At 36.1% G+C, this 18,257-nt stretch overlaps 1 protein-coding gene across 1 annotated transcript in view; it reads right to left on the bottom strand.

Annotated features, from left to right (window-relative positions):
- Positions 1-18,257, bottom strand: part of pth2r (parathyroid hormone 2 receptor) — an 84,742-nt gene that overhangs the window by 3,757 nt on the left and 62,728 nt on the right. The window contains exons 10-12 of the mRNA XM_015389587.1: positions 12,176-12,270; positions 5,929-6,067; positions 370-411 (exon numbers count right to left, since the gene is read on the bottom strand). Of these exons, the coding sequence (XP_015245073.1) occupies positions 370-411; positions 5,929-6,067; positions 12,176-12,270 (276 nt within the window). The remainder of the gene's footprint in view (positions 1-369; positions 412-5,928; positions 6,068-12,175; positions 12,271-18,257) is intronic.

Raw genomic sequence — 18,257 nt, 5'->3', positions numbered from 1 at the left:
ACACACACACACACACACACATATATATATATATATATATATATATATATATATATATATATATATATATATATATATATATAAAATAAGTGGCTTAAAATGATATTGTTTTATCATCGGATATGCTATTGCAGTTTGACGACACTTTTCAAAAAATGACAAAGTATTGTAATATAAACATTAAAGAAGATTATCCAGTTATACAAGGCAGAGATATTTTTTTTACTTTTGCCTATTGCTTGTGTCTTTAACTGGGTTTTAATAGCAATTTTGGCCAATATTTTAGCAACCTATAATTGTCTTCTATTTCTGCATGCTTTTAGCTTTTCCCTCTTCTAAATGTGCTTTTAGAAGAAAATGTCGACTCACCTCTCCGTTGCAATAGCAGTAGATAATGGAAACAAAGAAACCCTGAAAAAAAGAGATATACATCTTTATAAGCAAAAGCACAATTTATTTTACTGTATAATCATAATCAATTATTTCTATTTGAGTACATCAGGAACAGCCTTAATCAATGAAAGATGCCAAGAGCACCTAAGAACAAGCTGCAATCGACTTGCTTTTCATGATAAGAAAAATCCTCCTTGTGATGATCTCTCAGCTCCAACCCTTTATTTGAAATCTGTTGTCCCACTCTTAGATGTTAAAATCAATGTTGGACTTAGGTTTGATTACAATACTTATGTTGTTTTACATTTCTAAATGAGACTTGAACTTGATCTAAGCTTTTATAATCATGGGAGGTTATAAAAGCATGGATGACTAAAAAAGAAACAAACCTTAGCTAGGTCACTCTTTCAGGTCCTCAAGTAGCCCAAAATATGGTTGTTGGTTTTTTTTTTATTTGTACAAAAATCTATTTCTTCAGCGGTCTGTTTCATGAAGCAGGTTTACCAAAAAGAAGTTGTCTAAACCTGAAAACAGGGAAACTCTGACTTTTTCAGTTCACAAAGAGAGTTTCCTCAGCCTCTGTTTCAGTCACCATAGTGATTCTCCCCAGAGCTAACCTGGTCAGCTGCAGGTTTTTCTCAGTAAATTCAGTGCCCTCTGTCTCTGGTCTCCCTCTGCTCTCCTTACAGCCAATCACTTTGTTTTATTTCGTGATTTAGTCCAATTTTTATATATATGATTCACTAGGTCCGTTAGACAAATTTGGTTTTAAAAACAAACATTGCATCTCCATTTGACAAGAATCTTATTAAAGAATAAGTGACACTTTCACACCGAGAATTAAACATTTATAAGGAGAATATTCTACACCTGAGTTGACAGGGACATGAGATTACTTATTTTTGGTTTGTTTAATATGAGCGAGATGCTGATCATTTTATTTCTATTTAGCTATTTACAGTACATTAAGAACTACTGTAATATGCGATCAGAGGAGAGATCCAGCAGTGCATCCTGCAGTTCTGGTGACTGGTGATGTGTAGTGTAGGCAGTGAAAGGTTGGCGTATTCAGTTGTACCTTTTTGCCATATCATGATCCGAGGAATGCTTATTGAAACTTTCAAACTTAAAATTGCTTTTCAATGTTTTCCCCTAACCCAATAGTGTGCTACGGTCTTCAATATGCCAAATAAAAAAACTAAATCTTTTTAAGCATTGCTTTAACAGCTTAGGATCCTGATAAACAGCGTGTAGATTTTTTTGTTTTTCTGTCTTTCAATGTTTTTATGCTGCAACCACAGACCATGATAAGCTATTCATGTGATACAGTAAATCAACACAAACTAGAGTGAAGACAATAAATGATTAATGTTTTATGGTCCTGGTACAGTATGTCTCTACCAGTCTTGTAGACATAGAGACAAAATGTACATATTATTTGTAAAACAGCTCAGTTTCACTAATATCAAACTGAAGCAAAATACAGAGAACATCAACTTTTTAAGTCAATGCTACTGATTCTTTGATTTATATAGGTCGGAACATTAGATCAGGCTATTCTAATAATTACGCTTTGATCTAAACCATTCCATTATAACCCTGACTCTATGATTGTTATCCTGCAGGGAGTTTAAAGTCTTCCTAAGTTTCAAGTTTCTTTTTCCTTTTCTAATAAGTTTCTTTTAAAGGATTCCCATCTTATTAACTCCATCTATGTTGCAGTCATCTATGGCCAGCTTCCCCTTCCCTGCTAGGGAAAATAGCCAAAAAGCTTAAAACAAATTCAGCCTGTCCTCTGGATTTCACACCCAACTGAGGGCCAGACCAAGAGAGCTAAGTCAGAGGTCAAAACTCGGCATCATCTCTGAACCTGATCCCATCAAGTGGTCTGATTATCTGCCTTGGGTTGAACACAACATTACCTCCCTGCCATCAAGTAACACTGGTCTTTCCCCTTTTTATGGTCTTTGGTTTTCAGCTACCAGTGTTCACCATCCAGGAAAGAGAGGCCAATGTTTCATCCACCCGCATAACTTTTTGTGTGGTAGACCTCGGCGCCACGCAATGACGCAATCGGCCTTGAAATCGTGACTTCAGAGGACGCAGCCCATAAATTCGAACACACCCATTATCTTCAGTCTTCTCTAGGGGTACCATCATTTTTGTCCAGGCCTGTTTCATTTCATTTATCATATTTCTTTTTTTCTTTAAGTAACTCTTTTGAAGCATGGTTGAAAAGCAGTGTCTAACATTTTAATTCATTATTACTTTTGTCAGATTCCAGTTATTTCTGTGACCATTTTCGGTTTTCTTTCACTTGGGTACCATTGATTTTGTCAATGTGTGCAAATAGATCCTTTCAAACAACATAAATTAGGCTAAAAGTTCTCAAAGGCCATGATGCAAAGAAATTCCCAATAAGCCACCAAACTATTTGTGCTACCGTTGGTGACAGCAGCCATCACAGTTTGTGTTTTGTAATACCCTGCAATGAGCCTTTTCTATCACCACTAAAACGGCTGACACACTCTTCTTTGCAGAATTGTTTTCATTTTTCACTTCTCCTCTAGGAGGTTTAAGCTAGTTTAAGGTTATATCACAGCATCTCAAAATTAATTATTGTCTGTGCTTTGGCTAGGCTGTTTAAAAATCATAGTTTGTTTTTTAAAATCGTTTTATATGCAGACTTTTTAATGTTCTTTGAATAATTGTTCTGCTAAATAACCCTCATTTATTTTAAGTTGAGAGGTAAAACCAATAGCCAAACAATCTCGGTAACACTACCAGAACCGTGTTTGAGCCCTTGACACCCATTGTTGTAAATATGCAGGTGGGGCCCATGTTCAGCAGTCTTAAGACAAAGGGAGGGGTACCTCCTGGACAGGTAGCCAGCAAAGTAACACAAAGGACAAACAACAACGAACTCACACCTAACAGTCATGCGGAACATAGTAACATGTTTAGAGGGTGTAAAGCAGCAATAACAGCAAATCTTTGACATCCTGTCAGACACTTTTTCTTTGTCATCATAAAACTGATTCAGGGATACATCTAAAATATCTAATGTTATAATACAGCTTCAAATTTGAGGTTACGCACCAACAATTCCCTAAATATTCCTTCTTTTTAAAAACTAAATGAGCTTTCAGGCCGACATCTGAAATGCGAGTGAAGAGATTTTATTTCTGATCTAAAGCAGTGAATGAACTGGATTCATGAAGCATTTTTACAATGTTTTTCCCAGTTATAAGTACTTTTGGTGCAAAGGGCTTTTGTGAATTCTGAGCACTGAGAGCATTTCTCTATCACAAAGATTCTGAGTCACAGCCACTCCAATTCCTACCTAACTGCGTCAAATGCAAAAAATCTACATCTCATATCTGGCTGAGGGATGGTTTTTTATTATAAATAGGAAAGGAAATATAATTTTATACTGTCGGTATTTTGAAAGTAAAACATTTAAATCTCCTGAGGGACAAGTAAATGTTCAGATGGTGAACAAAAATATAGTTTTTACTGTTTTTAATTCATTTAACTTTTAGTGATGTAGTATTTTTTTTATCAGATCTAAAGCCTATTAAACTTTATTCTGCTGACTGGTTTTAATATCGAAACTTAGTGAGGGGTAGTAGTGGTGTCCCTGCAGAGATTAGGGTTTGAGTGAGAATAACAACGTTGGTTAGAACATTTCTGTTGAAATGGAGAGTTTTTTTTGTTTTGTTTTAATGATGTGTGACCCTTTAAAAAAGGCTTTTAGTCAGATATAATAACAAATTTAAGTAAAAAATATTATGCATGCTCATTGAATTTTTTTATATTTCAAAAAGACTGAAAATAAAGACTGCACTGCACACAAAACTGTTCTTTCTACTTTGGGTAACCTTAATTATGAAAGTGAATCAACCTCATTATCTTGGTTCTCCTCTGCATATGAAAGCAAAGTAATAACTCTGACACTGGCAGTCACCCAGAGTAATTTAGGACTTTTTTTTTCATCTTCTTACGGCATGAAATGAAAATTCAAAAGTTTTTAAAAACCAGGAACAACATAGATAATACTTTATGATCTTTGAACATTTCTCTCCAGCTTCTTTCATAAAGATCGACCGTCTTTTCTTTTGTGTAATCTTGCAAACAGTGAAGAATAATCAGTGTCTTTCCTTTGCTCTTTCCACCAGAGCAATGCTTTGTTTGCTTAATATGCAGAAGCCAATTCAAGATTTTTATGAAGTGATACTTCAATAAAGAATATAAAGAGTTTCTGTCATGGTAGAAGGTAGACTAGATGCTGTAGCTGTATTCTCAAGGCATATCGTACATTCAAGCCATGAGTGTCCATCTGCAATGCTGAAAATGTTGTCTAAGTGCTGGACTTTGTGTCCCTGAATAGTATTGTCTGCCTCTATGTTGAAAATAAGTACAGTTAATATGAAAAATATCATTGAACCTTTTAACATTTTGTCACATCACATCAACCACCTTCAATGTATTTAAATTTTTCTGCAGTAGCATAAATTAAAGCATTGCTTAAAAGAAGATAGGAGTAGAAGAAGCTAGCAATAGGAATTATTATTGCAATTTAGAAATTAAAATATGGATACAGAGTTGTGCATTCATATGTATAAAGCCCATGGACTCGATGCTTTTACAAGAACCTTTCACTGTAGACTCAGATTTTTTTTTTCAATGCAAGAGAACCAACTGTGTATCTTTTAATCTAGAATTACAACATTTTATTTGCAGTTGTGGTTATCGGTAATAATCTCATTTTGATTTCTATATAGAAGGAAAGAATTGAAAAGAAGCTGCTTTCATTATGTTTAATCTGTAGAATGGATTGAGTTGTTATTGTTACATTGCAAGATCAATCTGAGAGTGGGATGAGTCATGTGTTAGCAAAATAAGAATCTATTAACTTCTGAATGAGACAGAAATGTATTGTGGAATATTAAGTATTGTAACTGGCAATCTATAGGACCCCTGTTGATTAACCACACAAACATAAAGGGTGTTTGAGGGAACATGATCAGCCTGCAGCCTTCAACCTGCGACTCTGTTGTGTATATAACTGAATATTTTCCACAGTAACAGTGCAGTAAGAGAAGAGATGCAGCAGCAGCCACCCTTCACCTGGGAATACATAAAACGAAACTTGGCACAGAAAATACACAACCTACAGTAGACAGTAACTCCTAAGTGTCAGCGAAGTGAGAAAAAGTGAAGCTTTATTTATCCTTAGATGTCAAGGTAACAGGTAGTCTGCCACTGGGAGATCTCAAAAGATGCAGTAAAGACAATTTTACAAAATAACTAAGCAAATTCAGACGTGGGATGAAGAACAAGCAAGGTTACAAGAGTTGATTTCAGCTTGAACACTTAAATTATGCAATTAAACTCTAACATCAGGAATGGATGCTATGCACAGCTTTATTCTGTGCCCTTTCTTAGCAAAAAAAACCCCCAAAAAGCAAGGGGTTTCAGGGTTTATTTCTGTTTTGCTAATATTACAAAAAATTGGAAGTAAGGAGAAATTACCTGAAAAGAGTTGAAGAAAAGCTCAAAATACATGCGGATCTCCCAGCTCGATCCCTCAAATGTATGAGGCATTCCAACAAAGATGATGTAGTGGATGCCAAAAACTAGTACCAGCACAAGGGTGGACTTTGCCAGTTTTCTGTAGAAACAAATAAACACAATATTTACAACTGAAGCCAGACGTCTATTTGTGTAGTGTTGTTTTCTCAACTCTTCCTGCTGTTCAACAGCTTTAACAAAATCACACTGTAGCTATTTTTTAAATGAAAATGGCAGAGATCATTTTAAATAGCCTCTCAAAGTCAGATCACACCCACTAACTCTGCTTAAAAGTGTATTTATACCATCTGTATTGTTTTGGATATAAAATCTCCCAATAGCTTGCCATAATTGTGGCCTATTCATCTCTACAGAACTCATGACACAGTGTGAGGTTTGCAGGCCTTACTACAGTAGCATACACCTTTCCAGGTCTGCCCACACATTTTCAATTATACTGGTTTTATAATCCTTAGGCAGATACATAATGGTATATAAAATAATGAATATAATACGCACACATACACAAAAATAAAAATATTTATACATATATATATATATATATATAAATAGAGAAATACATATACACATACAAAATGGGAAGAGAGATGCAAAGACTGCAGTAACCTGTGGACTGCTTTGGTCTGCTGCTGTGTTAAAGAAAGTGCTGACCAAGACTGTAAAAAAGTTAATGTTTTTCTTTTAATTTAATTTTTTTTTTTCTTTTGGTACACAAGTGGCCTTTATTTTACTGTCGACTGGCAGGAAATAAAGTTGTGTGTGTGCGTCCTGTTTAGCTAGCTCTGGGAATTGATATCCCACACCTTCCTGATAGCCCAACAGCTTTGCTTTCACAAGCAGACCAGTATGGCTGTTGCCATAAGGTTTTGCCTGATATCAGTAAATTAAACTTTATTGAAAATTTTTTGTGGGAGTAGTATATTGGGAGTAAAATCATATACAATGGACACAGAAATGGAGGTGAGAGAGAAAAGGGGGATAGGTACTAAGGGGAGAGGGAGGTAGAGAAAGGAAAGGGTGCATGGAAAGAAAGTATTTCTTAGAAGTCTGCTTCCATATCTCTATGAGATTAGAGGAACAAACAGTGAACATAAAAGCAAAAAGAAACAGATGGACAACCAAAGTAAACTTAAAATAAAAAAGCTTCAAAAGCAGCAGGTAGAATTTCAATGTGTGTTCGAGTCCGAACCTAAGGTGATTACACAATGTTAATCACAAGGGTATATACAGTGGAGAAAATAAGTATTTGAACACAGTGCTATTTTGCAAGTTCTCCCACTTAGAAATCGTGGAGGCATCTGAAATTGTCATCATAGGTGCATGTCCACTGTGAGAAAAATCGTCTAAAAAAAATCCAGAAAATACAATATACGGTTATATTCATTTGTATGATTTTTTTAGATTGTCTCTCACCGTGGACATGCACCGATAATAAGCATGAGAAGTCACAGGAATTAATTAGAAAAGTTGGGGTATATTTTTAACCCAAACTTACAAGAAATACATGGGTTTCAAACAGAGTCAGAGTCCTCAAACAGGTCATCCACCAAATAAATCAGCCCAATTTACACTACCCCTCTGAAACCAATCCATGCTGGGTTCAGACGGGTCTTGGATCAGTTAACGATGCAGAGCTCAGTTCCTTACGACCATTTACACATCACACTAGCGCGATTCCTCGCCTCCTAGTGATGATCTACGAAACTACTACTCTCTAGAGGGAATCAAGCAACTCACCTGGCGGCGCCCGTAACATTCTGGAAGTTTGGTTATAATTGTGATATTTCGTTGTTTGCAGTGAGTCAGGCGAAGAAGGCCACCTTTGGTGAATTTACTTGACGGCTTTTGGGAAGTGGATACGAGAAACTGTAGTCTAATCAGGTTTTACAGATGCAGGAAACCACAACAGATGTTAAGGTTAATCATACTGCTAAGCAGACTCGTCACTGGAAATTGTGTGGCAAGGTAAGGAAGCTTGTATTTTTATGAAAGTCTGGTATTGTCATGATCTTGGCACAATAGGCTTGGTTTTACTCCTCCTCCTCTTATCTGCTTTGCTCCTCCCAGGCCTAATTATCTCTGATCAGAAACACCTGTTTCTTCTGCTATTTATGCCACCAGTTCCCAGCCCTTGGTGCCAGATTATTCGAGCTTCCAGCGAGTTCAGTGTTAGCGTTTCTCTGTATGTGTTTGTTCTGCCTGATATTGACCTGTTTCTGCCCCAGGACTTCTGAGTTTTGGCCGCCCCTGTTCTGCTCTGTTTTGCCTGTTCTGTTTCTCTGGATCTCACCTGTTGGGACCTTGGACCCGTCTTCTGACCACAGCTTGGATCATCCCTCCTTGATCCCTCCTTTTCTCTGTGTGCTCTGGATGCTGCTCGCTGCTCCTCTTCCCACCTGAATCTCTGCTTCAGGCTCAGTTTCAGGCTGCGGAGCTCAGCTCCTCCAGACTTCACTCCTCCTTCTGAGCTCAGACTGAACTTTGCCAGGTTGGTGACTTTCAGCTCATTATCCTTCCCCGATTGAGCTTCAGAAGTATTTATCTTAGTCCATATCCCTGCCGCCTATCCATTGAACCCACCCCAGCTGATGAGCAGATGCACGCAGCTTTTCAATATACTCCTTTGAAGTTTCACTGTCTGTCTCGTCTGAATTTTGGGTCCAAACCTCTGAGCCTATGACAGATGTTTCATGATTACAGAGGCTGACTGTAAGGAGATGACGCGATCTGCTCATGTGCTCTTTGTTATCTGTGAACCGTGCCAGGACGGAAACACGCCAAGCCCTCCTGATGAACCAGTACCAGTTTAGCGGGGTTTGGTTGTGTCTGGCACGGTCCAGTTTAATTTTGCATGCCATTTACACTCAACAGTTATCTCGGTTACGGTGCATGTACCGATCTTGGCAATTTTTCAAAAAGGTAGTGTAAATGGGGCTATAATTTAACACAAGTAAAACTGTGCCTTGCTTCCTGGATAGTTTTAATGATCAGTTACTTTTGGTTTTGCTGCTTTACTTCTTGTAAGAGACATGTTTAGAATTAAAGACACCAATTTCATTTGGCATGTTTATAAGGTCACTGGATAATCACACCTGATCACCATCATCTGCTCAGATTAATGGGCATACGGTCGACATAAAATGTCTCATCTGCAGCATTCTAAGCACGTCTTCTTTTAGATGATATGTTATAATTATTATGTTTCTATCTGACGTGCTGACGACAGGACCAGCAGGGGAGGAAAATGCAGATAATTGCAGGTGTCAGAATGTCTGTGTGTGTCTTTCAGTGCTGCAAAGCTTATATAATACAAGCTAGTTTTAACTTTCATTTACAAAGTCAGGAACAGAATCACATAAAGCACTTCTGTACATAATAAGTGACATGATCTTCCCTTAGAGTCAAACCCAGAGTGTTGTTAATTCCTTTTTTATTTATATTAAAAGAAACTGATTTAGTTACAGATAAATAAAACCTTTTCTGTTTTTTTCCACAGATGGCCTCATATTTTCCTCAGATATCCTCTGATTCACAGTGGAATTCATGGTGGATTCAAGGATCGTGAGTTGGCAAGGCCCCGCTCGATCAAAGCCTCCTAAAACCATAAAAACAGTGAAACTTGTGCTGCCTCCTAAAAGGCATCACAAGGTTTAGGTTCTAGCTTATAATCTAAAAAGTCCCATTATGACCTTCTGGGTTCTTTTGAGACTTCCTTTAGTTTTCACAATCTACTTTTAAGGTCTATTTCAAGAGCTAAACACTCGATAGGTACTGTACTGAATCCCCTAGTCTTTTAGCAGTTTAGCTATTGTCCAGCTCCTGGGCCGATTTGCAGCAGAGGGTCACTTACATTGGATGCAGTGAACAGGCTGTCTCAGCTCCAGCTGTAGAAACAAGGCTCAAGAGAAAAAAATGTTTATATGCAATTTAGGCCCTATTGTTGGGCAAAACTTGCTATCCACAGCTGAAGATGTGCCTGTATGAATGTTTTTTAGTGATCTGGGTATCTTGCGGGTCTCGCATTGCACCACATTCAGTGTGAGCCCATCGTCACTTCGCTGAAGAATGGGGAAAAAAACAAATTTCATGAGTTTGCAAGGATTAAGTGGGTTTAAAGAACCCCAGGTTGTTCAAGAGGTTAAATCTTCTTTAAAATATATGTGTTCACATCTACTGTTAGCGGAAGGAGGAGTGAATCCTGCTAAATCAATGACTCGATGCAATCAGCTGGTTTTCCTTCGAAAACTTTTACCAATCCGACAGTATGATCTGATTGTGTTGTGCCTGTTAAGTCCTTTGAGGTGACGTGTTATGAATTGGCACTACAGTATATGAAATGAATTTAATTGATATGAATCAATTTGAACCAAAAGTAAATCTGCAGGGTCTGGTCAACACCTACAATATCACAAGGCTACACAGAGATGTATTCAATAGGGCACACATCAAAACATATACCTAAGTATAATTTAATAATGCCAATTAGCCTAACATGCATGTTTTTGGATGAAGTGAAGAAAATGAAGTACCTATTGCACAAGGAAAACATACAAACCTTACATAAAAAAAAAGTCTAGATGGCCGTCAAACTGTCGTTCTTGCTGCAAACAAGTGTCTGGCAAAAGCTATATCTGATAATTCAAATTACCTAGCATTGCATAATGTTTTAAAAAATCTAGAGTTGGAAAACATGTTGAAAAACATTATACCTTGAAAATCTTGCTTTAAATATTCATGAACTAAAGTCTAACTCATTGCTACCATGTCATTTAGTAACTGTTCCACATGATGGAGCAAAGAGATAGATAAAGACTTGCAGAGTCACAATAGTGCACTTTGTTTTTTTTTACTTTATTGAAAAAATAAATGTATTAAAAATATTGACTATACTGTAGAGACTATGTTAAAAAATAGTCAAACCATTTAATGTTAAAACTCCTTAATAAGCATTGAACATATTTTCCCCATCCACACATGAAAGTAAGTAAGTTCATTTTATTTTGCAACTTCACATTATGCAGATTAAGGCAGAAAAGACCAATGGATTTTTGATAGTAAATAGGACCAAAGAAAAGACGAGAAGACATACAGCGGAGGTCCCAAAGTTAAAAGTGAACCCCAGATGAGCTTATTTGTTAGCTTATTTACATCTGTTTAATTCTCTTCTGTTCCCTTAGCTCACATAAATTGTATTTTATTCTGGCCATATCCCCCAAACAGCTGTTTTCATTCACAAATTAATTATGCACAAAAACTAATTAGTCTGAAAGTTTGTCTGGAAGAGATTCCCTAAATATTGTTTGTAACTCCAGCTACTTTAACGTTCTGGGTTTTGTAATTCAGCAACTCTTATATGTATCATCACTTCAGCTGAAAAAAAAAATTGACATAAATAAAATGTGGTCTATAATTACTTGCTTTATTGATTATTTATCACCTGTGTTACCTGCTCCAGAGAAAAGGCTTGAAGGTAAAGAAAGCACAAAGTTGCAACTTTTCCTGTTGCTGTTTTTAGCTGCAAACACTGTTTGCAACAGATGTGAGTAAGAAAGAAGTCAGTCAGTTGCGCTAACTACTGTATTACCAACAATGATCAGAGATTGGTAGTAACCAGTTACACTTACTCATTTATTTGAATAACTTTTACAAAAAATTTATTTTACTATCCTTTTCCTTTCACTAAAAAGTTTGGCAAACACTACCTACCTAAGCACTGTATTTTGAAATCAGGTCACTTAACAGTAAATTGTGGATATTTCCCCTGAAAATTCTTCATCCTTTCCTGACATATAGTTATTGCCTTTTGGTTTTGTTCAAGTTTTATTTTGAGTTTTCATTGGTCTTATTTCGATTCTTGTGTTCTAGGTATTTTTGATTGTATTTGAGTTCTTAGATATTTCCTGTTTGCTCTCTTGTGTCAGTCTCCTTTTCCCTAGCTCCCTTCTTGCCTCTGTTCACACCTGCTCCCAATCTTCTAATTAGCCTGGTCTTTGTTCTCTCTCCCATATAATCTCCTCCTGTTCAGTCACTCTTTGCTTTCATACCTCTGAAAAAAAGCTGGTGACTTAAACAGCATATCATGGAAGCACAACAAATGGATAATAAAAATAGCCCAATATTACAACAAACAACACAGACTTTAAATTATTAGCCAATCTTTTTAGATTTTGGCCAGTTTAATACAAACCTGTACTGTTTCCTGGTATCATATCTCCCTGCGTTTGTCTCTCGGATCTTTGTGGCCAGCACTCGCACAATGTTCACAAACAAAATAAAGTTAAGCTGAAAAAGAAGGAAAAATGGATGTAAATGTGGGAGACATCCAAAATAATACACTGATTTGATTTTTTAAGGAAATTTTCCTAAGAAAGGTGTCATTATGTAAATTATAACAGGATTAAACAAATCTCTTCCACAGGGAAGATTACACACCACAATAACTATCTATAACTACAATCTAATTCGGTACATGAAGAAGCTTCACCTTTAACAAACACTTGTCAGTATAAGGACGTTAATCATACAAGCTGATGAAATGCTTTTTCTACTCCGCCTGCTCATTACAATCAGCGTTATTTTAAGTTTGTGAAAATTAAAGAAAAGAAAATGCAAATTAATTCTTGTAGTTTCTTCAACTAAAGGCTCAGATCTGACTTACAAAGTAGATATAAGTTATGCTGTTGGAGAAAAAAAGTCAAACAAAACATTCTGCCACTGACTAAAAATAAAAACCAGACATACAGTAGTTGCTGAGGGTATACAGTTGTGGTCAGGTTTTACATTTGGTTATTGTTAGATATTGTTTTTTTTTTTTTTTATGAATTATTTGACCCATTCTTTTATTAGTATGAGGCTGCTGGATTGGAATTTTCTTTGATGAGAGATTATTTCAAAATTTGCATATTAAAATAAGCCTGCTCATAGTTACAAATTAATCAGCAACACTGATACTGGCACCTATCTATGGTTTCTCTTGCACACAAAACAAAATGTATGCCATTACTGTATTTTGATTACTGCCTTGTGATTTCTGAAGGTCTTTTTGTTTTATTTTCATGTCTTATGAAACTTTTTATAGTCAGAAAACAATTACCACATTTTTTAAATATGGAGCTAATAATCTGAAGACTAAAACAATTGCTCATAGAACACCTCAATTATTATAGACTACTGTTTTAAGTTTAAATATTTTGTTTAAATATGAATCCTGTGACATCTATTATTATATACCTCAAAAGTGTAATTGCTGTAGGGTTGAGTTTACTTAGTTTTACTGCTCCATAGTGTAAGATATGTTTTGCGATGTTTCTCCCCTATTAAATAAACACTTGACTATCTAAAACTAATTATTTACTGCTCCATAATCACTTTATCAGCTTTAAATTAACTATCCTATAGATTATGTGTCAGGGTTAATTTATTTAGTTTGTGCTGCACGGTGGCACATTTGTTAGCACCTGCTTTGCAACAAGGTCTGGGCTTTTAATCCTTTCTTGGGCAACTCCACATACAGTTTGAATGTTTTCCGAGTTTCCCATCATGTACCTCATAAAGACCATCACTACTTCCTCATATAGTGTTTAGCTACATGAGTAATGTCCTTGTGTCAAGCCTAATGAGTCTTTAAGCTTCACCCATCTGCCATGTCAGCTACTCCAATAATTTGGGTACACCAAACTGCTTAACTATTAATCATTGCTGAAAGAGTGTCTGCAAAGAGCAGCAGCAGATCCATTGCAAAGTAGAAGTTGTTACCATATTATTTCTGTCACATGAATCCTAAGTAGCTCTTCAGTTCATTATGCTGGTGTACATGCGTGATGCATATTGTTTTTTTAAGGTTCAATACTTGTACCAGGATTTCATGTTTTTTAAATATATATATATCTGTGGTAGTGGAATAGAAACAGACATCACATTACACATCCTATAGCAACAGATGTGTAAGGTCATGCTTAAAACATTTAAGTAAAATCACACATTTTCAGAGCATGTCAGCGTAGCTGTTTTTATCTTCAAGATGAGGCACTTAAGAAGCCAATACCTTCTTTTTACCATTCTCTCACAAAAGAAGTACTCCTGGATCAATGCTTGTGTGTTATTCGTGTATTTTCTGTCTTATCAAACCCCCCAGTCAGTTGTGGCAGATGGCCGCTAACATTGACCCAGGTTGTTTCTTCCTGTAGAGTTTCCCTCTCTGCTGTCACAACTTTTCATGCTGGCTCAATGTGAGATATTGCTGCAAAGTCAATACTACAATGCAAACAACTGTCCACTCGCTCCACAGGGAATCAATGCTGCAAGTCAATTGCTTGTTACAATATGCTAGATTCCCTTAGATATGGAATGAAATTAGTATCAAATATAATTTAATGCTGTATATAAATGTATTTATTCCAAAAACTAACTATTCACAACATCTGCATTTCATGTAATCATTTCAGTGAGATATATTGATGCAAAAATAAAAATGAATTCAAAATACCTGACTTTTATAAAATGTAAGATTCTTATGTAACAATTTTTGCACAAAAATACTAAATTCCAAATTTATTATTTCTAAGTTGTGTGCAACTTAGTGTATGTGAGAATTGAATTCTGCATTTGTGATTCACTGAAGAAGCAAAGGTAGTTTTGAAACTCTTGTTCTGCATCTTTCCCGGAAGCATTTTCCCGGAAGAAGGGCATAGAGCAAGAGACTGACGAAATGCAGATCAGTTAAAGAATGATGGCATTGCCACCATAGACATTATATACATAAAGGCCTCATTACGTACTGGAGCAAACACGGGTAAGAAGTGCAACAAAGTGCAACAAAATTTTTCCAGGCAAATGTGTGCGTGTTTGCAAAAAATGAAAAAAAAAAAAGTAGAATATTGTAAATGTGGGGAAATGGCTCAGGATTGTGAGAGAGGGGGAAATAATAATGTAAAAGAACAGTCCAACGTATTTCTTTAATATATATATATANATGAGTAATGTCCTTGTGTCAAGCCTAATGAGTCTTTAAGCTTCACCCATCTGCCATGTCAGCTACTCCAATAATTTGGGTACACCAAACTGCTTAACTATTAATCATTGCTGAAAGAGTGTCTGCAAAGAGCAGCAGCAGATGCACTGCAAAGTAGAAGTTGTTACCATATTATTTCTGTCACATGAATCCTAAGTAGCTCTTCAGTTCATTATGCTGGTGTACATGCGTGTTGCATATTGTGTTTTTAAGGTTCAATACTTGTACCAGGATTTCATGTTTTTAAATATATATATCTGTGGTAGTGGAATAGAAACAGACATCACATTACACATCCTATAGCAACAGATGTGTAAGGTCATGCTTAAAACATTTACCGGTAAGTAAAATCACACATTTTCAGAGCATGTCAGCGTAGCTGTTTTTATCTTCAAGATGAGGCACTTAAGAAGCCAATACCTTCTTTTTACCATTCTCTCACAAAAGAAGTACTCCTGGATCAATGCTTGTGTGTTATTCGTGTATTTTCTGTCTTATCAAACCCCCCAGTCAGTTGTGGCAGATGGCCGCTAACATTGACCCAGGTTGTTTCTTCCTGTAGAGTTTCCCTCTCTGCTGTCACAACTTTTCATGCTGGCTCAATGTGAGATATTGCTGCAAAGTCAATACTACAATGCAAACAACTGTCCACTCGCTCCACAGGGAATCAATGCTGCAAGTCAATTGCTTGTTACAATATGCTAGATTCCCTTAGATATGGAATGAAATTAGTATCAAATATAATTTAATGCTGTATATAAATGTATTTATTCCAAAAACTAACTATTCACAACATCTGCATTTCATGTAATCATTTCAGTGAGATATATTGATGCAAAAATAAAAATGAATTCAAAATACCTGACTTTTATAAAATGTAAGATTCTTATGTAACAATTTTTGCACAAAAATACTAAATTCCAAATTTATTATTTCTAAGTTGTGTGCAACTTAGTGTATGTGAGAATTGAATTCTGCATTTGTGATTCACTGAAGAAGCAAAGGTAGTTTTGAAACTCTTGTTCTGCATCTTTCCCGGAAGCATTTTCCCGGAAGAAGGGCATAGAGCAAGAGACTGACGAAATGCAGATCAGTTAAAGAATGATGGCATTGCCACCATAGACATTATATACATAAAGGCCTCATTACGTACTGGAGCAAACACGGGTAAGAAGTGCAACAAAGTGCAACAAAATTTTTCCAGGCAAATGTGTGCGTGTTTGCAAAAAATGAAAAAAAAAAAAGTAGAATATTGTAAATGTGGGGAAATGGCTCAGGATTGTGAGAGAGGGGGAAATAATAATGTAAAAGAACAGTCCAACGTATTTCTTTAATATATATATATATAAACTATAGAGTATATATATACTGTTCATTCCGTAATGTCTTACAAACCTCTGATTACTACACAAAGTTATCCCTCAAGCCGTTATAAGTTAACAACCTATTCTGGCCAAGGAAGACAGATGGTTTGAGAGGGTTTAAGGAAACCATCTTTGTTAACCTGGAAACACCATCTCTAAACAGAGGAGGTGGTCTTAGATATAACATGTCAAATACTTACAAAGCACTTTTAGGAACAATACACAGAAGATTCAACTCCCACCCACCCCCACCTGACTCACACTTCAATGAGGCACATGACCGAAAGCACTCTGACGAGGGAGTTAACAGCCCATCAGAACCCCCTAACGGCCATTAACATCCCCAAGGTCACCTCCATGGCCAATCAAGTCATAGGGATCAAAGCCATCTTTTATTTTTCCCCTAGTTTTTGTTACTCCTACAGTATATTAATCTCAGTGCTCCCCATCATCCGTTAGAACTGACGAAGCTTCTTGAATAAGAGGCTAAACTTCTTCTAGAAAACTTCATGTCCAGTTGCCTAAACTCACTAAATAAATCTCACTGAAATCATTACATGAAATTCAGATGAAGGTAAAGTCTTTTGAATAAAGGCTTATTTTATACTAATTTCACTCCGTAGAAAATCTAAACTTTTTGAATTACTGAACAGCATTTTCCTGTAACTAATATCAGTTGTTAATAAAACCTTTTTTGACCTAATATGTCTGTATTATTCGATAGAATTTACTTGTGAAAAGGTGTAATATAAATTAAAAACGATCCAAAATCTTTCTAAAAGAACAACAGACTTAAACTTTAAGTGAGGGGTATGTGAGTTTTTGTGGTAAAAAAACAGATGCCTTTCTGATCCTATCTCATAAAGTAAGGCACAAGTTGTTGTTTAAAAAAGATCAAACACTATACAGTATAGAAAACCCTTTTTTCTACTTCCCCGCTAATAAGTAGAGCCTGCATTGAAGGATTGTATTTTAGCTACGATATGTGACCTCCTAATTAAACATGCACAAGGAGAAAAATGATTTTGATAATGCTTCTTTTGCAGTAAGTTGTTTAGTCCTATATATAAACATTTTGGAAGTAACATCCCTCAGTCAGTATAGCACCAAATATCTTCCTCCTTTGTGCAGTATGCTGGGCTGGCTCAGCTGTGGAGAGCCATCTCCAAATATCCTCCAATAGGAAGCGAACAACTGTTTTATATATTGAAGTGTCTTTGGCAAGACACTAAGCCCCGAAGATAATGTGCAAATACCGTCTACACATACAGAAGAACTAAAAGAGCGTATGTGAATGGTTAAATGGTAAACCGTATAAAATTTGTCAGCCATCAGCCCCCCATGCCACGGCCAATTTACAATCCCCAAAGAATTCACCGTGTTAGTTTCTGGACTGTGTGAGGAAACTGGAGCGTGAGAGAAATAGATTCAAGCACAGGGGACAAAATGTACCACTTTAGTCACTCAATCCAAAGCAAAAATGTGCTCTGATTTTCTAAGCACTGTTGTGTGATCATGCTTACAGTTACACCACTATGCCACCCTGGAGCCTTTTTCCCATATCTTATTTACACTTTGGTGTATTCTAAAAAGAATATTCTGTATAAATGAGAAAATATTACTTGAACACATTTTGAATGATTGACCAATACTATTTAATTCCAGTACACGTCATGAATCTTTAGAAAATAAATAGTTAAATCAAGCAAGAAACAGGTCCCAACCAAAAAAAAAAATGTAGCTGCTGATTACAATCAGCAGGAGATTTTTTCCAGTTGCCGCTTGTTGGCAACTTAATTATACATGAGTGCTGAGACAACACAAGGTAGAAATGGCCATTCAACACTGTGCAGTCTGTAATATATATTTTGTATTAGCTTATTTATTGTTTTTTT

The sequence above is a fragment of the Cyprinodon variegatus genome, unplaced genomic scaffold (genome assembly GCF_000732505.1).
Source record: "Cyprinodon variegatus isolate N-32 unplaced genomic scaffold, C_variegatus-1.0 Scaffold466, whole genome shotgun sequence".
Taxonomy (NCBI): domain Eukaryota; kingdom Metazoa; phylum Chordata; class Actinopteri; order Cyprinodontiformes; family Cyprinodontidae; genus Cyprinodon; species Cyprinodon variegatus.
Note: the sequence above shows the minus strand (reverse complement) of the source record. Positions and strands in the feature narration are given on the sequence as shown.